Below are 23,720 nucleotides of genomic sequence, written 5' to 3'. Positions count from 1 at the left end.
AGTGTTGACAAGAAATGTTTCGGTGGGCTGTATAGATCTGCTCTAACCAGTGTGTCCCTCAGATTCTTAGCCCTCTTGTGGGCAAACACAGGTTTGTCTCTAAACACATGACCTAGTATACTGGGATCACTTGACAGGATGTGCCAGTGTTTCTCTATACTTTGTAATGTCTCTTGAAAGTGGCGAGAAAGTGGTTGCTATTGGAAACTTTAGAAACCAGGGGTTTAGGGGCTAACAACTCTTTTCTAACCAACTGTCTTGCTCTCTGTGGAGACTCTTTGAGGATACTTTCACTGTACCCTTTAGCAGCAAACCTGGAGCACAACTCAGCCGCCTGTTCTTCAAAAGCATTAGAACTATGTACATACATTACATATCCTTTTAATTCTTACTAATTGGCTATACGGTAAGCCTTTTTTGAGGCCAGGCGGATGATAGCTGGAAAAGTGCAGAGAACTGCTGCGATCTGTTTCTTTCCTATAAACTCTGTAATGGTTACTAAGTGATCAGACGTATTAACCACAACATCTAAAAAAGAGAGACTGCTCGCTGTGCTCCAAGGTGAACTTGATTGTGGGCATTCTGCTGTTTATGTATGACTTAAATTCTGGTAACTGAACCACTGAAGATACAGAACACGTCGTCTATAAACCTGAACCAACATCTCAACAGAGTAGAAAAAGGATTATTATTATTTTAAACAAAATCTTCTTCAAACCTCCCCATAAAGAAATCACCTAACTCCAAAATGTACATTTTTCAGGAATTGGACAAATATACTTTGAATGAAGAAAATTCATATATTTTTTAAAACCTCATCAAAGTTGGTATCGTGACTATATATATATTGTCAATTACTTGCATGAGAGGTGGTGGAGTTAACTGCTTTAGCAGACAGTTTGAGGGAGTTAAGAGGTTTTAAGAGGTTCTAATCTAAAATGACACCGATACTTTCCCGATTGTAATGGGTTAAAGACATAACTGAAGAAAAAAAACATTGGTTCTGAAGCTTGGTGTTTATCCCTGCCAGCCACATTCACACAGCGTGTGTCCATGAAATTATTGTAATTGTTTGACCCTGTTTTGAGTTATTCAACTAAACAGAAGACGGAGGTGGTTGAATTGAAGGGAAATAAGCTTGCAGCAACATTCTCACACAGTAAACTAAACGCCATCAGACCAATATTGTGTGATTGCGATGTTACTGCAGTACATGGCGATCGTTGGCTGGCTGTGTCAGTGAAGTCAAGTAGAAAATTGAGACCTTATTATACTCCAACAAAAAGAGGGAAAACATGCCATTACTGCATCGAGTCGATGCAGTAACACTTTGTGATGGCTGTTGGTTCCATTCCACATGTTGGTGCCATAATAATAATGGTAGAATGAATTCATCCCCATGTTTGTACAGAATCTGTGTTCTGTACTGAATCTAATGTGAACTAGAACTGCACTCTGTGTCGAGTGCCTACTTGCTTGTTGCACACTAGTAGGCCATGCATGGCCTACTAGTGCGCGAGCAGAGCGCGCAAGTACTGTCGACCGCTACGAACTGTCAAATCTCAGCTTCTCTGTGAAGGAATGTTTGAAATGTTGAATTATTAGGTTTAGCTATTTGCTACCTATACCTACTTTATGCATGTACAAATGTAGTATTATGAAGTAACCAATTACACTCTGGCTTTGGGTCCTTTAATCCACATCTTTATTACGTCATCATTGAGAACTAGTTATACCACTTATACCCTGACGTCAGGACGGTGCATACGCATCGAATATGCAAGGACGGTGCATACGCATCGAATATCGCCCTGGGCGAAACTGTGTGTCATCTCTGTTATTTTGTTTAACATAGTTTAATAGTAACACTGTTGTGTAATGCATTATGCATATTTGCATAATGGCTCAGCAGCTACTAAAGTGAAAGCTCATCTCAGTCTCTGTTACATTTGCAACTGTAATAAGACTGGCTTCCCCAGGCAGTTTTTTTTTTCCAGTTTGAATATTTTGCCTACAGAGTACTAAGTCAGATACTTAAAGCTAAACTATGTATACTGTATTAGCTTTTCTCTTCTACCCTGGATCTTAACCTGGTTTCCTTCGTGTGTTATGTGTTGCCTTTGAGCTACTGCAATAGAGCCTTCCGGCTTGCTCAGGGGGTACATTGAATCTTGACCTCCAGGTCGCCAGACTCACCATGGTATCGAGGCACAAACAAATCAGTCGGCTCCATACAGATAGGGGTATAGGGGGTGGAGCTCGTTAATTTTTATTGATAACTATCGGTCAAGCTTATCGAGCCGGGTTCCTATCAAGCCCACTACTTATTTTGTGTAAAGGCGGGAGATGACAATACATTATGAACAGAACCAGTATATTTTTACTAGGGCCTTCAAATACAGTACTTCTCTAACAGACGGAAGACAATTGACCTTTTTAATTTTGGAAAATAATATTGAAGAAACTGATAACTGTTCAATGTGTATGTGTGTGTGTACCGTCACTTTAAAGGTGTCATTTTGATTACCCGGGCAGCGCTGGTTGGCAGGTACTATCAATACACTTTTAGACCGACATGTTTGTGCCAGCCATGAGTGATTTATTTATTTGTCTTTGTCTTGATTGTTTAAACGTGACGTCGTGGGCCACCACGCTCGATAACAGGCTTATTGATACCAGGCACTCGATAAGCCTGTTATCAGGTTTCTTCGGGTAACAGGTTTCTAGCGCCACGTCCCTTTACAGATGTGCCATTTGAGAACTATCGAGTCAACCCATATCAACCAGTAGGTTTATACTTATCAAGCTCATTTATTGGTGCCAGTCGTCTCTAATGGAGCGGAAGACGTTGTTGTGTGACATCAACGTTGGTCGCGTGGGTGGAACTTCACACGTCATGCCAAGATTGTCAGTGAGAAAGGCAAGGCGTCAAAGCAAAGGTGTTATGTAAATGCAATTATGATTCTTTTTTTTTTTTTACGATGGAAAGAAGTGTCAAAGTGACACTCACACTTGTGTTCAGTAGCAAAAGATAAGAATTATCAAGGCTAAACGGTGAAAAGAACCTTGGGGAAAGCAATATTTCCTGTAAAAATGCAAGAAAAGTACAGGGAAGCCTGGTATTTGGTGCTCGGCGGCCTAAATCTCTAGTTATAATGTCTGTCGGGCAGAAACCTCTTGTCTCCAAATTTAAACTTTTTAGTTTTTTTCTCACAAATGAATGCCCCACTTGATCATACTACAGCGTCGCAAGTAGCAGATCCACACCGCGGAGCTTGTGGATCTCCTATTTGTTTCTTTCTTTTCTTTTAAAGATATGTTCATAGGGCTTTTTAGCCTTTATTGATGGATTACGGCATGGGCTTCTCAACGTTTTTGGCTGGTGGGGACCCCCCTGGAAATGCTTTGGCCATGTCTCACTCCACTCCGCTTCATTCCTGTCTCCTTTCTCTCTTATTCTTCCCTCCTTTCCTCTTGTCCTTCACGCTCCCATCCTCCGTAAGGCTGTCACGATTATACAAATTTAAGCTGACGATTACTTTTCACACAAATAATTGCAATTAACGTTTTATTGTGTTTTTTTGGCGTCGCAAATTAATTGGAACATTATGAATAGAATAGAAAAAATCAGTTTGGCTTGACGACACTTCACAAAGTGACGTGTTGCTTCAGCTATTTTTGGAAAATGGAAAAATTTTATGCAAGACTTATTGCGATTTTCTCCAATAACTGCGATGAGATGATTATGTAATAACTGTGACGGTCCTAATCCTTCTGTCCTCTCACAGGTGAACAAGCAGCAGCTGCAGGCCGTGAAGGAGCGCTTCCAGGCCTTCCTCAACGGGGAGACTCAGATTGTGGCCGACGAGGCTTTCTGCAACGCCGTGCGGAGCTACCACGAGGCAAGTCCAGTGTCTCTCTTTTATCTACACACAACCAGGCCCTTCCTCTTCCTCCACAACATGACTCACAGGGCATATAGAGAGATGTGTGTTCAGGCCAGGCTCACACTGATCACAACCTCGCCTTCATCCGTCCTCACCACCCGGGTCTTTCTAATCTGTATACCTTCCCCGATACTACAGATGTTGATCTGCCATGTTTTTGGCTGGAACGCAACAGTGTGGGCACAGCCTTATGAATGCGAAGGTGACTGACCTGACTGGCTGACTAATGTTCTGAGTCACTATAGTGAGTCACTGTGGAGAGCCATTCATCAACGGTCCTTACACACCAAGTGTCTTTTTTTTTTCTTTCTTCGTGTCATTAGTTTGCCTGAAAATATATTTCGAACTTCTTCTTTGTGTCATGAGTACGTTCACTCGGAGCACAATTATTACGTAGTGATATAAAGCGACACGATATTGTATCAGAATGAGGTAAAATTCTCACCTACATGAACATTTCTACTGCTAAATACTTTAATCTCAGCAGTGTGCTACCAATGTGTACACCCTCTGTGGTGGAGAAGGGGGGGGGGGGGTTTCCAGGGTAGTTAACCACACACTAGTTGATATACTGTAGCAAACATAGAAGCTCACTAGTATGAGCTTGTAGAACTGCTGTTATTGAAAAGCTGTGAAAACATTTTAACTCAAATTTCTTGCCCTTGGAACAACATGTTTTTGAGATCGTGTGTCTGTGGCCAAATACATAGAATTTTACATTCTCCCTGACGTGAAAAAGTTTGAAAACCACTGATATAGCAACATGGGAACAATAGGATTTAGATTTTTTTTTAAATCTCGGGTCTTAATATGTTAACCACCTCCCCCTCTGTGTTCCTGTCTCTCTGCTGTCCCTCTATCTCTTCCGTCTTTCATTTGGTCTTGCCTCCTGTGCTGAAGCCCATATTGTCATGTTCTGAGATGGAGATCGTATCGCTGCTTACAGTATAGCTGCAGCTTCATTCTGCAGCTTCTCTTCAAGTGTGAGTGAAGAGGAGAGCCTCCCATTGAAGTACAGTATGTGCCTCAAAGCTGCACACTGCAACTCTCATGTCCTACCAGGGTTTCAAACCCGGGTCCCCCGTGTCTAAATGCTGACATTTTACCACTGAGCCGATAGAGCATGAATGCTTGCTCAAGGGAAATATTGACTTTTTAACCTTCCGGCAAACTACCATACAGTATACTTATTAGTAAAAAATAACGTATTCACTAGAAAGGTTACATGGTGTAGCTTTACGCGCCGTTTATACTTACACAAATACAGATTTTTAGTATAATTCGAATAGCCGAATATGTACGGGTGATAATGACATATAAAAAAAAAAAAAAAAAAAACGACCACCTAGCAATTCTCTGGATTTCTCACTAAAACGCAAGCCTTGAACAACCAGTGAGAGGGTTAACTATTGTACAGTAGGTGGGATTAGGAGAACAAGAGCTCGCAGCTGCCTATCTAAATAGTACAATACAAATAATAGGATAATTGGATTGGATAATGTTTTTGATATTGACAAATGGTCTACTTCCGATTCTGTCCAAACCCCCTGAGTCTACATACACCAGTCTTACAAACCTCACGCTTCACGGTGTGATGTGAGCTTGTAGATCGGCTATTTTCATCATGCCACACGTCGCACAACAACGTATTCATTATATGCGATACAGCAGTGGTTCTCAAAGAGCGGTTTATTGTTTATTACGGATCCCTGTTAGTCCTTAAGACTACTCCTCCTGGGGTCCAACAAACATTCATACAATCAAATTAAAACATAATGCAATGCAATTCTGCCATTACAAAACAAGACAAACATAATTGAAGATTTCAGTCTCTTCATATACCTTCTATAAATGACATTAGATTTTGGTTTTCAATCAGAAAATTACAAATGATAAACTACAAAGTAAACATTGTAACACTCCACAAGCTAACTTAACATAATTTCTTCCCTAATCACTGCTGCCTTTAATTTATTTTTTAAAGCTTGATTTATTCTCTATTATTAAATGTATTATTACTAGTCCTTACCCGCTGTGAGATATTGCCTCCCCATAAATATTGTTAATCGCTGTTCATTTTAACTTGACACGCGTGTACGCACACGCACACACACACACACACACACACACACACACACACACACACACACACACACACATACTGTACGCACGCACACACACGCGTTGCGAAAGTAGCTGGAATTGTTTACCTGGAATTGTTTACCTGGGCTGTAGATTGCGGAGGGAGGAGTGCGTGTTCACGGTGGTGTGAAGTTAATTGGCATCAGTGTGTGAGTGTCCGTCCGTCCGTCCACAGCTAATCTCCGGCACCGTTAACCCGGTCGACACACACAGACACTCCCTGGATGCCAACGATGAACCTCTTTTTTTTCCCCATTAACGATCACATTATCATTGCTTCAATATCGGTAAAATATCTAGTCATCTCTTCTACACACCATCGCCTCGCTCGGTGGAAAAGTAGGAATTGAATCATCCATCGATCAGCCAGCCCTGTGAGAGGTGAAGGGCGTTTTAATTGACTCGCTTGTTCAGTCTAACCTCATGATATACCTTAATTACGTCGTCATTTAGTGCCCTAACAAAACATCTAATCAACGTCTAATGCGGGCCCTGTCCAGAGCCCCAGCCAGAGGCTTTTGTTTTGTGCTGGTTCTGGACAACCGTGTGTCCCACCGACTCGAGGCTGCGCACTGCACACTCCACTCCCTGACTGTGGTGGTGTGGAGCGTGTGTGTCAAATTTGAAGTCGGTGAGGAGAAACGTTAGTACCAGTAAGACGCCCTAAATGGCGAGGTTGCGCATCATGATGTCAGAACTGGCCAGGATATATATATATTACACTATGTGACTGTGTGTGGCTATTATGTGACTATGAGTAGCAGTAGGGACAAAAGTGGCGCTGTGTGTGCCAGAAACAAACAGAGAGAGAGAGAGATAGTGCTGCACTGTTGCCTGCTAATGAGAGAGAGAGAGAGAGAGGGGAGTTGCACCGCTCAGTTCACACAGGTGTGATTTTTCTTTTAGCGAATGCAAAGTCTTTAAGCCAAGCGTTTGCTTCCTGCATGGTCTGCTGCATGGAAGGTGCCTAATCTTCCTTCCAGTCTTTGGAGAGGACAAACTTCAATGATGTGCTTCATAGTTTGTTCCTCACCGCACACCGCACACACACACACGCACACACACACACACACACACACACACGCACACACACACACACACACCCTGGGAGCCAGGGGAGTGGTGTGGAGAGAATAGCCCTGGTTATGGTTCTCATGGTGGTATTGAGCTGGGTGTTCACATGGTGTGTGTGTGTGTGATGACCTAGACCAGACAGGGGCACAATATTCTGCTGCAGAGTATGACAGTGTGGAGGCTGCCCCCCCCCCCCCCCATTTTGCACCAGCGAGCTTGCAGAGCAGGTTTTTTCTGGACTTCACCTTATAGCTGCCGTCCCTTTTTAACCCATTCTGACCTGAGATCAGATTCATACGAGGTTTCCACTGGACACACACTGGTCTGATGAACCCATTCTGACCTGAGATCAGATTCTAAAAAATGTCAGTCGCTCTTCGATTTTTCAAAAATAGCAGACCTACAAGCTCGTAGCGCGCCACTCGGTGGCGCGCTATGAGCTTGTAGATCTGCTATTTTTCAATAGCTAAAGCATAACATGATGCTAACACCAATATGGGTTCCCGTTCAGAATGGGTTAAGGTGTTCCTTGAAGGACCGGGTTCTGTCGAGGGTCACACCAAGATGGGTTGTATAGGGCACTGGTTCCCAAACTTCTTCACGTCAAGGATCCCCACATTTACACTAATTAGCCCTGCGGACCCCCATTTGAAAAGACATGCCAGGAACCCCCATGAGAGAAGATTTTCACGGCTCTTATCAGTGATTTTCAACCAATTTAATTTCAATGACCCCCAGTTTGACATGCATTTGTCTACAGACCCATTTCTATCTCTGGGACCCCTAATTTATATTGTAAAATCAGTGCTAATTTAACTCTGAGAGCGTACAAATGGACCCTAATGGGTCCATTTGGTTCCATTTGTGCACTCTCTGAGTTACAGACCCATAAGGGTCCATTTGTTCCAAATTATCATTTAGCTGCGTCCCCCCCCGGAACTCCCTCAAGGACCCCTGGGGGTCCCCGCCGGACTCCACTTTGGGAACCACTGGTATAGGGTCAGGGTGCATGCTTTAGTTTAGTTGCCAACATATCCATGGATACAGTGGTTACAATGATTGTGATGCTACACCACTTTGAGAACCACTGTTAGTCGGTACTGTTGGATCCAGCAGCACAGGTTAGATCATTACTCACTGTTTGGTGATGTCTTGGCTTGGCTTGTTCTTCCCACTGGCATGGTTAACCCATTCTGACCGGGCACCCATTTTGGTGTTAGCATCATGTTATGCTTTACCTATTGAAAAATAGCAGATCTACAAGCTCATATCGCGCCACCGAGTGGCGCGATACGAGCTTGTAGGTCTGCTATTTTTGAAAAATTCGAAGAACGACTGACATTTTTAGAATCTGATCTCAGGTCAGAATGGGTTCATCAGACCAGTGTGTGTCCAGTGGAAACCTCGTATGAATCTGATCTCAGGTCAGAATGGGATAATAGATGAGGTAAGGAGAAGAGACACCCTCAGAAGTAAATACTCTCTGCTCGCTCAATCACTTTTTTGTTTAGCTTTACCCCCCCCCCCCCCCCCCTACAATCAGCTATACTTCTCCTGGGAAATAAATAGTCACACGGCTTTAGGGTTTGTACAACAACCGTTGTAAGGAATGATGCGTATCCCTCTGGTGCAGGTTGAGTCACAAGTCGGTGTTGCCATGTCTTGCTTGTTATAAGTGACTTTGGGCTTGCTTTTCTGTAAAGTTGAGTTTTTTAGGGGCTCGTTTTTCGTTGCTTATTATTAGAGCTTGCTTTCTAAGGTTTAAACTAGGGATGTAAACAAGTAAGACGCGCAAACTCGGGAAGCGAACGCAGCTCGTACATTTTTGGGTTTTTTAAGATTTAAGTTACGTTTTTGTGTGTGTGTGTGTGTGTGTGTGTGTTTTTTGTGTGATACAGCCGCGCCCTCTGGTGGCGGGCAGGTGTTGTTACAGCGTGACAGACAGACACACAGACAGACAGACATGTTCTGCTAGGTCTCATAGTTAGTGCTCATTGCGTTCGCAAAAAATGTAGATGTTCGATTCATGCTCATCTCGACTCAAAAATATATGTAAAAAAAAATACTTCCATGTTTTAAGAGTGCCACGTATACAGTATGGCTGGGGGCGAGAGACATATAATTATTAATTCATATTATACCATTATAACGCTGAGATATTAAAGGGAGAAATGAGGGAATCGCTTACCACCAGACGCTGTGAAGAGTTAGCCGTGCGTAGCCAGCCAGACAATATCACTGCACAGATTTTAATTTTTTGCAATGGCATATTCGTCTGGCTATACGCCAGGCTAGTGCTACGGATTAAACAACTGTTCCGTGTTTAATAAACACAAAGTCTATTTTTCATTATCATTGGGGCTTTGATGCAAATCCTAAACATGATGGGTGCAGCTGCAGAACATGCGGATGCGTGCCCTAAAGAGCGAGGTCGCTTCTCGCTTTCAGGCGTCATACTGTTTCTTTTTTTCAAAGCGTTTTTTTAAAATGTTGTAGTTATATTTTCTTTTCTTTCTTTTTGCGCTTGTTTTCGTAGACCCTGTTGCATATTTATCTCGCAACATCTGGCAACACAGTAACAAAGCAACGACAACAAAGCAGTAACCACATTAATGTGGGTGTTTATAGTGTTGCTGTGTGCCATTATGCTACTCTTGTATAGTTAATGTCATGCTGGCACACAGAAACACCTCCGTGAAAAGGTACCACAAAGTTCCTTCACCTTCAGCTGCATTCACACATAGGCCTACTGTGAAAAAACTAAAAAAAACAAGACTGGCATGAAATGTAATTCACAGCTTTGGCTACGAATATAAACAAAAAAAGTGCATCTGCGTCTGACAGATGCGATCAAAATAACATTTTACTCACTTAAAACAAGTTCCGGATTGCAGCTTTAATTTGAAGATCGACAGCTTCTCAATAGAAGCATTTTCGTTAATTAGCCCTCAAGTGAAGCTTTTGCATGAATCTCAAAAACCAACGAATGGGGACAACCGGAAATTGTTTTCTGCCCCCTCAATATCGCGACTCTTCTATTAGAGTCAACTAGGTGGCGAACATGTCACAACCTCACGCTTCGTGGCTGTTTGCGTGCGCTGTCTCCGTTGTGTTCTCCCCCCCCCCCCCATATTAGTATGATTATTATTGTACAACCGGAAGTTGTTTTCTGCCCCCTCAATATCGCAACTCTTCTATTGGAGTCAATAGGTGGCGAACATGTCGTCTACATTTCACAAGTAGATGTTAGGTCAGGTTTGGGTGAAAGCACAAAAGTCCGCAATCCCAAAACCTTTCATAAATTAATATTTTTTATTATTTAGTGAAGAGCCTATATAATGATAAATGAACAAGGCCTAACAGCGTGTCTTGCCTGTGTCATCTGTAGCCTACATTTACGTATGGAAAGTTTGTATTGATAGCAAGTCGCTTTTCTTTTTTTTTAAAAAGCTTGGTCAGATACAGGCTTTAAGAATTACATTGGAAGAATCACTGAACACTGCAGCTACTAAGTCGGGGGTATACGGTATATACATAAACTGCATGTTATGTCCTTATGAGCTTCATGGGATTACAGTCACATACTGAGGAGGTGTTTGTTCAGCCTCTTCTTAAAGGGATGAACACAACTTGATGTGTCCAACACCAGCTGTTCCATGCTGTTATATTAGAAGAGTGGACACATTTGGTGTCTGACTTGAGGATTTCTAGGCCGTGGCTTGGCAGTGCCCAGTCCCGGTGATTCCACCCAGGGACGTGAGCAATGCAGTATAGCAGTGCTTTGAGATCCACTGGAGCGTGTGCATCTTTTTAAAGAATAGTTGTTGCTGCGTCAAACTGTTCGACGACGACTCAGCTTACTGGTGGCATGTAAGCTGAGGTGTGCCGTTTGTGAACATCTTCGAGACATCGTCAATCAATATATAACGTCCTTCTTGCCCAAATACGGAGCTGGGCTGTACATACGTACATATACGCATATCAATGTACATTCATATTTATGGTAAGACGGTGACAGATATTCTTCATTGTACTATTATATCCTCATCATGTTAATTTCTCATTCTCTCATTTTAATTATTTTTCTATCTCTGGTCTTCTTTTCCTCCTTCCCCTCAATCTCTCTCTCTCTCTCTCTCTCTATCTCTCTCTCTCAATCTTTCTCTCTTTTTGTCTACAGTACTGTATTTCTCTCTCTCTCTCTCTCTCTCTCTCTCTCTCTCTCTCTCTCTGTGTGACAGTGGCTTATGTGTGTGTGTGCCTGTTTTCTTTGATATGGGTCTCCGATGTACTGGCTCTTAAATGTGGCATGAAAGTGGATTCTTACTGAGGAGGAGTGCGAAACGGTGACGTTTAGATTGTGTGTGTGTGTGTGTGTGTGTGTGTGTGCATGCGTGCGTGTTTTGCACCCCACCAATAAATCACATTTGAACAGGGGAGTGGACCCAGGACCCCACACCCTGACACACACACACTTGGAATAGTGGGCATTACTTTAAATGTAATGCTCACAATTCCATGTGCTTGTGAAAATAGACAAGCAAAGTCAAACAAAAAAATTGTTTGACTTGTGAGCATGTCCATTTTCACAATGTTTGCCTCTTTTTCATGTCATATTTGACAATGTGGCCAATCTGGTATATAGGTCTTACAAGTCCCTTTCAGCACTTACCTTTTTGCAGTGAATGTCAGAGACCAGATTCTTCATTCCAATGAAGCCAGCTGTCTTCACATAATTGGTTCGTTGACATTTGCATATATCATAGGTGTCCTATGGAAGTGTGTCTTCTCATTAAATTCCTGGGGATTCATTAGAGGAACACCTTTCATTGGTGAAAACATTATTATTTCACTAGTTAACCCATTAAGACCTGAGGTCGATTCTACAAACGTATTCTAAATCCTAAAAGTTTTCTGATAAACTTATGTTGCTATATCAGTGGTGCTCAATGTGAAGTCCCCCAACATGATATGTATTTGGCTGCTGATCCCAGATCAGATGCAGAGTCCCTTATTTGCGCCTGGTGGTGTCTGTGGCTGATGGGCGTGCTGTTGCGCTATCCATAAAATTGCTATCGTGCATACACGCATTATTGGGAAAGCACATATCGGGTGTTCAGACCACCCGCTATGTCAAACACGATTGGTAGAGCGAGAACTTGCAGATCGGCTATTCTTTAAATATACGTTTTCCGGGGAACACCCACACGGTAACTTTGTCATTAAATAATCAAAGTACAGTACAGAGCACAGTACAGTACACTGCAATACAGTACAGAGCACAGTTTTATTTATTTGCTGTTCCAAAATGTGACATTTGTTGTGCAAGTGTAAAAAAAGATTCTGCCTCTTGGCCAGTTCCCACTTCATAAAAGAGAGGCAGTCTCAACGGTGTTTTTACTGGCTAAATAAAGGTCAAATAAATAAAAAGTACAGCAACGTAAGTAAGGCAACTATAGATCACGATGGAAAGAGGATAATATCAATCTGGCTCAGGTGGCATTTCCCTCACTGCACCACCATTTATCTGATGTTCTGACGTTCTCTAATGCTTCAGCTCCTGGGTGTCTATGTACCTAATCTGTTGATTTGGCTTTCCTGCTGAATATCTGCAGTATTGAGAGATTGTTTTATTTCATCTCGGCTTGAGATGGAGGATCAAGGTGTTTATTGTCACATGCAATACAATTTGTATCCGCAGCAGCCAAAGAGAGTGTGTGTGTGTGTGTGTGTGTGTGTGTGTGTGTGTGTGTGACAGACAGTAGTACTTGTGATGTTCAAATGTCCCCACAGGCCACGGCAATTGTAGATTTTCAGAGATTGACATTTTGAGGACAATTTTCCAGGAGAAATTGATGTTTTTATGGTTCAAAAAGATTGTTTTGTGTTCTTTTTTCACCTCGTATAGTACTCGAATCTACTGCGTCTTGCTATCCCTGCACTGCAACAGTTTAGGTTCTCAACCAGTGGTCAGCAGACCCTCCAAGTGGTCCTTGAGAGGGGGGTTCCAGGTGGTCCCCGCAGCTAAATGATTATGAGAAGACGCTATACAGTACAACGCTGAAACGATTTAATTGACATTTTAAAATAAGACGCGTCCTTCTCAAAGTCATACCAGAGTGAAGACGCTCTTGCAGATTCCACACACTCGACATCATACACGGTGACACGTTCCAAAGCCCCTAAGTGATCACAGATGATATTAAAATAATCAAACGGAAAAGGAATCAAAGCAGAGCCACAAAAGCTACACTCCCCTCCAATTGAAATCCCAAGCTTTGCATCGATCCCCTCTGGGGAGACTACAGATCCAGAGACCTGCACATTCCGACAGCCATTATGTGTGCTATAGTCAGCCATTTGCGGAATGACTCTGTGCTTCGACGCTCCCTGTGGGCATTTTAAACAAATGGCCATCTTTCTGCATGAGAGCGTGGCGGCATCGTGTTTAGCGGGTTTGATTTGCCGCTCGCTGATTACTCCATCACTGACAGACCTCTGTCAATATAAATCATAAGCTGCTGTTATTGCAAGCTTATCAACAGATGTAATGTGGCTGAGCAATTTGCGTTATTTCGCTATGAGTTGAGAAAGGGACACACAAGGCACAAGCATTCCCGAGGCTAATGATTAATGAACCACCATCACAATTTTGTTTGACTTTCTTGCCTAATAATGGTTTAACCTTCTCTCCTAAAGCCTGTGTTCATGTGGGTTGTGGCCTTTGGCTTTTCGTCTTTCGTTTTGTCTTCATTCAGACCGCAGCCATCTTGCCAGCAACCTGATACCTAAGTGCTACTTCCCACAGACAGCCCATTCATTATTCATCCAAACAGAAAAGTCATATCTAATTATATTAAACGACGTCAAACTCACCAACATTGCAGCTCTAGGGAAAGCTTGAATTGTCCTCTTTCAATCTCTAAAGTTTTTGTCCTGTCAAGAAATTCTGTGCATGATATTATTTTCCTAAGTGTCAGACTGGGAGTGCTCGTTGGATGTCACTCAACAGCCCTGCGTTCCACCTGTTTTGAATTTCTGCATGCCTCCTGCATTTATGAATGCAGGAGGTGTGATTTTGACGTTGTTTAATATAATTAGAGAGGACTTTTCTGTTTGGATGAATGGGCTGTCTATGGGTAGTAGCTCCTAGGTAGCACCTGCAGTCTGAATAAAGACAATTCCACTCCGTCCTTCCCTCCGTTTCCTTTTCGAGGGTGCTTTTTCACCAGAATTGAAGTTTACAATGGGATTACTGTTTGTCAGGCCAGCAAAGCCCTCTCAGGGCATTAGATTTGAAGGCTGTGAGAGAAATAAAGTAATACATCTCATTTTTTATTTGTATGTTTTTTTTGGGGGGGGGTGGCGGGGAGAAGCAGGGCTTTGTCAGGCTCCGGATTCTTGTCATTATTCTCTGCCTTCCTGTCCTCATATACCGTATTTCTCCTTTTCTGTTCCTGGTTTTGTTTGATTTCATTATCTTCTTGTTTTGTTTTTTTCCCCTCGCTCCCACTCGGTGTGTTACAACAAAGCAGGAGATGTTTTTTTATTCGTCACAGCATGATGCGCTCCCACTGTCAGAGTGCTGGAGAACACAACTTATATTTGCTGTTCCTAGTTGTACTGCTGCCACTTAACATGATGCACCCAAAAACGCCTCGCAAGGGTTATAAGGGTGAGTGTTATATTAAAGGACCACTTCACCACTTTTCAACCTATCTTCTAATTGGTCCTCACTAATGTTCATGATAACATTTCTACTCAGTCTGTGTCTCATAGGAAGGCTGTGGGCAGTTCACAAACCCGTCCACCAGTGACATCATCGATGGGGGAATCCAAGCCAATAGAAACCGCAGGCTTTCTATTCCTGAAAAGTTGCAATGCGAAAATGGAAGCCTTCATTCTCACGGTGATACAAATCAAATTTAAAAAAAAATATATATTTTTTCTAAAATAAATCTGCCTAATGATGATGTCACTGGTGGACGGGTTTCTGAACTGCCCACAGCCCTCCTATGAGACACAGACTGAGTAGAAAAAAATGTGTGCCATTTTATCATGATTATTATTTATTAGTGAGGACCTATTATATGAAGATAGGTTGAAAAGTGGTCCTTTAATTCCATGCAGCCGGTGCTCAACACTAACCTTCCGTGCTGCCCAGGCTGCTATAGACAGCGCCTACGTTCTTCCCATCGCACGCCTCCCATAATAATCCACTCGTCGTCGTTTCTTTGTTGCTTGTTTTCTCAGAAACATACTCCAAAGTTATTGTTCTAGTCCAAACCGCCCGGTGTTCAGATGTAAACGGTGATTTCTGATCACATCACGCCAGCCATGTCACCGCTTGTTGTGAAACCTTAGACATGCCGGTTGCTGCTCGAAAAGGTTTCTGCGCCTCTACTCGTTGTATTGGGCTGTATTGACGGTAATAGAAAAGTCTAGAAATCACTGTTTTTTTCAAACAGTGGGTTGCAGACAAATATCCCTTAAAATTTTGGTTTTTAATCATTATTTCAAAACATTAAATCCCCAAAAATCTCAAAAATCTTTGTAGATGTGTACTATTTTCACTAGCTTGGGTCTTGCGGAGACATCAAATATCTCTTTCTGGCTCTCGAGCTAAAACGTTTGGGAACCAGTGGTTGGTTCTCAAAGTGGGGTCCGGGGACCCTGTGCGTTCTTGAGGGGGTCCCCAGAAAAATGTGTTAATACTTTTTAACCCCTTTATCCTATTGTATACATTGGCTTTTAAACAATTTGCAGATATGCAACCTGTTGCTATTTTTGAACCTGTTTGAAACAAGTGTTTGATTCATACTGGATGCACGTGGATACGAAACCTTTTCACAGAGAGAGCAGTAAAGTAATACATCTCATTTTTTATTTTTATGTTTTTTTTGGGGGGGTGGCGGGGAGAAGCAGGGCTTTGTCAGGCTGCGGATTCTTGTCATTATTCTCTGCCTTCCTGTCCTCATATACCGTATTTCTCCTTTTCTGTTCTTGGTTTTGTTTGATTTCATTATCATCTTGTTTTGTTTTTTTCCCCTCGCTCCCACTCGGTGTGTTACAACAATGCAGGAGATGTTTTTATCCGTCACAGCATGATGCGCTCCCACTGTCGGAGTGCTGGAGAACACGATTTATATAGAAAGATGTGTTAATACATTTGAACCCCTTTATCCATTGGCTTTTACCAACCGGTTGCTATTTTTTAACCCATTTGAAAAGTGTTTGATTCATTCTGGATGCACGTGGATACGAAACCTTTTCACAGCAGCCGTTTTGACAGGTAAACACAGCTGATGGTAATCACACTAATCAGGAATGTGTTTAATTTCGACTAGCATGAAGTTACCTGTACAGCAGCGGCACACAGTCGGCAAACACAATTCAAGATATTACCCTCAGCTGTGTTTACCTGTCAGACTGTCTACTGCATGTGGTGTCCAGCCACTTGTATTGCATATAGGGTACCAGGATGTTGGATGTGGACATGCGCAGAGCAAACGAAGCCATAGTGCGAGAGAGACACCCTATTCCCACCATAGATGAGATACTTGGAGACGTGCATGGTGCTACGGTCTTCTCGGAATTAGATCTCAAGTGGGGATATCACCGAATCGAATTGAAACCTGAGTCTCGCTCTCTGACGACATTCGTCACACGGGTCTACAAGCGGTTGATGTTTGAAGTCTCATCTGCTCCATGGGGAAAAGAGCAAGAAACAGCATTTATGGAGCTAAAGAGACTAATAAATATTCTGCTGGTTGTGTTTGTGACCACCCAAGTATCCCCGGTCAGAGAGATTGTTTGTGACACCAAAGTATATTTCAACAAGTAGGCAGTTTATTGTCTTCAGTGAGCCATGGTTTCTACAAGCAAGGTATAAGAAATGGAATACATATTAACTATAGCATGACAATAAATGTATAAACGTTTTTTCATTTTTTTTTCACTGATTGCATCAATTCCTAAATATAAATATGAAATGCACACATAGTATGTATGCATACATACATGCATGTGTACAATCATGCATACATGCATGCATACACATGACATGCATGTTAAACTATATTCCTGTTGGCTATACAACAATCATCTCTTCTAAGCTTTTAGTAATGCTTCGGCATTACATATTCAACCGACTTCATTTCCATGACTCATCATGTCATCCCTCTATTTCTGACACCCCCTCTGCAATCTTTTTTTCCCCCTCAAATGTCTCCACTATATACAGACCAAGAAGAAGGCTCTGAAATGATCCATGTTTTATGCATGAGGTGAAATATGAGAGCCATTGAACATCAGCAGACACTCGTAAAAGGGATAGATATCGTTGCCGACGTCGGGGCAGAAACCTCTTATCTCCGTGTTATAACTTTTGGTGTTTTTCTCCGTGAATAACGCCCTTCTTGCTCCTGCTATACGGCATCGCACAAAAGCAGAAAAAGTAGCAGATCTACAAGCGCGATACGGGGGCACGAAGCGGTGCGCTTCGCACTCGTAGATCTGCTACTTCTGGTATACTTTTCAATTTGAATCCTGAGAAGTATATAACGGCTTTGGACATGTGATGTTTCCACCCGCCAGAGACAATTTGCTCATGAAATGATAGTGTGAGTGAGGTAATGTTGTAACGCATATCATAGACAGATTGCTCTATACTTCTCCACACCCACTATAACAATTTTATACATTTGAAATGAGACATTCTGCATACCGAGTACTTTCTACGTCTGGTACTTTTAAGTACATTTTGATGGCAATGCTTTTGTACTTTTGCTACATTTTGAATTCCGGACATTTACTCGTAACAGTGTTTCTACATTAGCAGTATTGTAAAAACATGTGAGTACTGTTTCCACCACTGCTCATGTTAGTCTCTCGTGGGCAAAAAAACTATTTCTATCTCCGAACGCTACAGTATTAAGGAGTCTGGAAATACACCTCCCGAAATCCAAGGCAGGATGCTGGCATATGCATATGCTGGCATTTACGTTCACGAAAATATATTTTAACCCATTTTGACCTGAGATCAGATTCTAAAAATGTCTTCTATACATCCTGACAGTTTTCTGAAAAAGCTATGTTTCTATGTCAGTCGTTCTTCGACTTTTCAAAAATAGCAGACCTACAAGCTTGTAGGTCTGCTATTTTTCACCAAAAGGGGTTCCCACCCAAAATGGGTTAAAATATCTTTCTTTCCTTTTTTTCTTTTTTTTCCAGATTTCTGCTAAGCAGCATATATATATATATTTACAGTATATTAGGATACATTTGCGCGACTGTAAAGACAAAATGGAAGTGGGGAGGAGGCGTCACATCTGCTTTATCGCTTGTTCAACAGAGATTCCGTTTCTCCAGACTGCATGACCGAAAGCGTCACGTCTTGCCACGCGAGACCACTCGGATGTAGATACTTTTTTTTTTACTACCTCGATTATTAGACGGTTTTAGTTACTAGTTTACTTTACAGCTGTAGAAGCTGTATTGTATAGTACTTTGGCTATTAAAAAATAGCTAATCTACAAGCTCACAACGCATCATGATTTTTCATGTTGTGAACTTCTTGATCGGTTACATTTGAATACTTTTACTTTGGTAGTCCAAGTATATCCTGACGTCCATATGTTTGTACTTTGTCTCAAGTAACAGTTTGAATACAGGACCAAAGTCCTTCGTGCTCAGTGTTCAGAAATAGAAAGACACGCGCACACACACACACACACACACACACACACACACACACACACACACACACACACACACACACACAACAACAACAACAACTAGTCTGATTCCTTCTTGCCTCCCACTATGCTACTTGATATTTTACTTAACAGTTCTACTGCGAAATGCGTATTGATTTACTTCTGGTCTGATAGGGACCCTGTTAGGGAATTCATCTCTTGGCTTCACAAAGGGATATCATTCAATTTGTCTCTGCCGACTCCATAAACAACCACTATGCTACCTGAATGAACATTTTACTATGCATGTTTTACTTAAAACAGAAGCCCAAGAAAACCTTGCGTGTGACAATGAAAAGAGGTTTTTGACCATTAATGTGGAGAAAGTTGTTCTGTCCTTCATTCATTTGGGTCAACGTCACAGTTCAATGCAACATAGTTTATAGGCCACTCCACACCTATGCAACTCCTTGCAAGTTTTGCCATGGGAATAATGGTTACAAGCAGTTCCATTCCATGTTGCATATAGCCAGTGTGATTTGAGGGAGGATTAAAATGTCCCGTCGATGGAGCCGGTGGACCTTATTGGTGTGTTGAGTTAGGCTAGATTTGACAGTTTGAGGATCCAACCGAGTTAGTAGCTTTAGAAGCGCCCTTTAATACTTTTCATATTAAATATTTGTAAAACTTGTTCAGTTCAGTAGCACTTATTCAGATTCTGGTTCATTCCAGGAGCTGATGACCTGGAGACTGATTGATTGCCGTTACCTTTAATCATCTTGAGTATAGAACTCAGTACGGCGGTTTGGTTATAAATATTTTAATGGGGTTTTAAAGCCCCCCAATTAAGCCGAGCAGCGGGGAGAAAGGAAGTCTGTCGGTGGTCGGCTCATTAGTAATAATGGCTGACATTTGTGTGAGCGCCGGGCAAAATGGAAGTCTCGGGGAGGAAGACTATGGGAATACATGTACAGTATGACCCTAAGGGATTTAACCCATTCTGACCTGAGATCAGATTCATACGAGGTTTCCACTGGACACACACTGGTCTGATTAACCCATTCTGACCTGAGATCAGATTCTAAAAATGTCAGTCGTTTTTCAAAAATAGCAGACCTACAAGCTCGTATCGCGCCACTCGGTGGCGCGCTATGAGCTTGTAGATCTGCTATTTTTCAATAGCTAAAGCGTAACATGATGCTAACACCAAAATGGGTTCCCGTTCAGAATGGGTTAATTCAGGTTCTCCATTGGACTCGGTGTTGTATAATAATGGGCACACAGTAGCATGTTCATTCCGTTCCGGGCCGTGTGTTATTGATTTGCATTAAATATTTCTGGCTGCCCCTTCAAAGCAAACATAATAGAACATGTATACACAAGAGTACTGTATTGTTCTCTGGTATAAGCAGACCAATATAGCTACAGATAATTTTATTCAAATACTATACTTGTAGGCCACTTTCTAGCTTTCACTATAGTCCATAGCAAGTGATGTTGTGCACACTCAAGACTTTGGGTTAATATGCACTGTGTGTACATGCGTGCATTGGCTTTGTATTGCCGAACATCACTAAACAAAGTAGTAGTAGGCTAGTAGCAACTATTGGCACTATTCAGGTGCCATCGTATTTACTCCCGGGTAATGCTTCACAGATAATTGCGCAGTCAAAGTATTTACAGACTCTTTGTTATGTATGGACAAGGCATGTGTTATGAGTCGATGACTGACTATAGCCGCAACACACATTTAACATTATTTGCGTTAGCATTTTATTCTTGAACACAAAGCGTATAGTAGATGCACAAACTTGGGAAACTCGACAATAACTCAACAATAATTAAACTTTGGAAAAAAACCCACATTTTATTCATATTCCTATACCAAAGTGCACCCATCTATACGAGCCATTGACTGATTACACTCAACAATAAGTGTTTCGGGATACACGGATACAGGAAGCATTGTCTCCTCCATATGTGGCGACTGACAATTATCACAGACACTAACATAATTTAGCCACTGCTCTTGGCTTGGGCGTTCATGCAGGACTCTCACACACCAACTGTATGGACATTACAGAGGCTTCCAAATAGGAACACAAGCCGTTTACATTTGTAAACAAGCTGTATAACAGCATCCTTAACTTAAGACATTGGTACTTTATAGCACCATGGTAAGGAATGCCTCTTCCAGACTGTGGTCGAATCATGTCCAACCTACTTCTAACACACACACACACACGCACACGGTGCAGGTCCACACGTTCCGATTAAAATAGACGTTTTTCTCTGCACAGCCGTGAGGCATGTTGTTGCGGAGTCCCGTTTCTCTACTCCGTTGTATCATACTAGAATTTGATACCTATAGTTACGTTGCGGTGCAATGGGAAGAAGGCAACTGCGGGCTTTGACAGACTCCACTTCATGTTTCAGCTGTGTTTTTTAAACCCGCTATTGTGCCCTTCACATGTAGTAACGGATGGGTTATTATTATTATTTTTAACCGTGACAACAGACCCTGTGGCCGTGCATGAAGGCACGTGTGAAAACTGCGGCCATAGAGTTCCACTCAGTTTCCCAAAGACGCTAATAAACAGCTTGAACTTGGAAATATTGTCCCCGAGTGTCTTCACATCAATCACCACAGTATGCCTGTGTGTAAGTTTTGCTCAAGGAGAAAAACGTGTTCAGACATACATGAGTTTTGTAGAATACATAGTTAGATTGATGATGTTCAGTGGCAAGGGTATTGCAGAAAGTCTCTAATCTAGTATGCACCCGCGCACACACACACACACACACACACACGCACGCACGCACGCTCGCGCACACACAGGGACACAGGGGAGTGTTTTCTAGCATTTAGCCACCATGGAGGTTTTACTTTTGGTCGATATTTGCGTCTCTAAGGGGAAGTGGGCTGTCTACCCAGGGTGTCGGGAGACTCTGGCTGTGCGTCAATGTGCTCAGACAGCTAAGTGGGGGACTGACCTTTTGCGATGGGGAACTCTTGGCTTGTCTACTTATGTGTCACCTTTAGCAGGATGTTCAGGTGCAAGCTTTCCACCACGATGGCGCATGATAGCAGTGGCCTTTTTCCTTCCACACCAATTTCATTTTTCCCCCCATAGAAAAAATATTTATATCACAGTCACTGAATCACTCCCAATGTTTTATGGTCATGAATTATTATCAGGCTTGAGTCTATAGGCCTCGGATAGGGCGGCTGTGGCTCAGGAGGTAGAGCAGGTCGTCCAATGAGTCTTTGGGCAAGACACTGAACCCTACATTGCCTCCAATGAGTGCTAGGCTTGCCACCATTGGTGAATGTGGGAATTGGGTAGTCGCCACTTCACCTCCCAATGTATATGAATTATGAACCATTGTAAAGCGCTTTGAGCACTTATAAAACGCTATACATTTTTAATTCAGTTAAAATAATTGATATAAATATTTGTGGAAATCACTATAAAATGAATGGGGTATGTGGAACAATAGGCTGTATTATTATTATACAGAGCAAGAAGACTTCAAAATGGAGGTTTAGATTTCGTTCAACCAATGCTCCATAAAGAAGACATAATGGTTTGGACAGGAATTAAAAAGGCATGCACGCACGCGCATGCACACACACACACACACACACACACACACACACACACACACACACTCATTCACAAGCCTTCACCTATAAGTGGAGGAATTAGCTCATCTTCAGAATAGTAATTGTGTACTCTATCACATTTTAATGACTATCTATGAGTCATACTGTAGACCCATGCTCTGTTTTATAGTATGTGTAAATATGTGGTGCTGGTAATCGATGGTATAGTTAACCCATTGAACCCCATATTATTTGTTGACCAGCTCACAAGTTACAACCCATCGTGTTGCTGCTTGGGTTTGTAGATCTGCTGCTTTTGTCACCTTTCTAAAAGGTTAAATGTCTTTTCTGACATGCCGAGAATAGGGTTCCGGGCTTGTAGATCAGCTATTTTCGGCACACAGCTAGCCTGTATACTGCAAGGACAAATCAGCATTTTAGTCGATAAAAATCAACTGTGGATTTAGTCGACTAAAACTAGACTAAAAGTAAAACATTTCAGATGACTAAAAATATGACTAAAACTAAATGAAATTTGATTCAAAAGACGACATCAAAGATCTGCGGTCAAAATCAACACTTTTCTTTGATGCCTCATCATGGCACACGTAAGGCCTTCAATCACTTTTCAAGGTCAGCTGTGCTGCCCGTCCTCACTTCAGACCGTGATTTCAGTCCTGCATCTTTTCTTTCTTTTCCGACGGTTACGAACGACGGGTGTTCTTTGGTCTACCTTTTGATCCTTTTCCCCGTCTGGTGCCCGATTAAGTCATTCATTGTTGTGCCTTATATGTCCAATCTGTCTTCCATCTGCGCGGCTTCACCTTCCTCACTCTGAGAGGCTTCATCTCAGCTCTTTCTATAGCTCTTCCGTAGCTGACAGATTTATTTATTTATTATCGTTTTTTGTTATTTCCATGGAAAATAAAAATCACACCCGTGTGAAGTGAAGGGCGCTCTTATCATCTTGACGTGACATGTTCAATTTGCTCGGAAACGTATGACGTACATTCTCCATTCATTGTCGATGAGAATCTTTCACGAGACCATGCTGATTTGTCGGCCCTTTGTTGATATGGAGATACACATTTTATGTTATGCTCAGGAGGAGACCTATACTGATGTGGTGGCGTTTGAGACGGTGGGAGAGCCTTTATCTGTATGTCCTTGCTACGTTTGTGTTCTGTGTCGTTGGATTGTTTTCTTGTTTCATGTTGTGCTTTGAGGATCCCACTCAAGGGGACTCTAATCCTC

General features: G+C 42.1%; 1 protein-coding gene across 1 annotated transcript in view; it reads left to right on the top strand.

Annotated features, from left to right (window-relative positions):
* The window catches only part of LOC308313905 (uncharacterized protein), a gene marked incomplete at its 3' end in the record, with an annotated part of 47,417 nt that extends 42,372 nt beyond the window's left edge, over positions 1-5,045 (top strand). Inside the window, exons 2-3 of the mRNA XM_080761232.1 lie at positions 3,789-3,902; positions 5,010-5,045. Coding sequence (XP_080617358.1) covers positions 3,789-3,902; positions 5,010-5,045 — 150 coding nt within the window. The remainder of the gene's footprint in view (positions 1-3,788; positions 3,903-5,009) is intronic.
* Between the last annotated feature and the right edge of the window lie 18,675 nt (positions 5,046-23,720).

Source organism: Protomyctophum bolini (genome assembly GCF_963924005.1).
Source record: "Protomyctophum bolini genome assembly, chromosome: 4".
Taxonomy (NCBI): domain Eukaryota; kingdom Metazoa; phylum Chordata; class Actinopteri; order Myctophiformes; family Myctophidae; genus Protomyctophum; species Protomyctophum bolini.
Note: the sequence above shows the minus strand (reverse complement) of the source record. Positions and strands in the feature narration are given on the sequence as shown.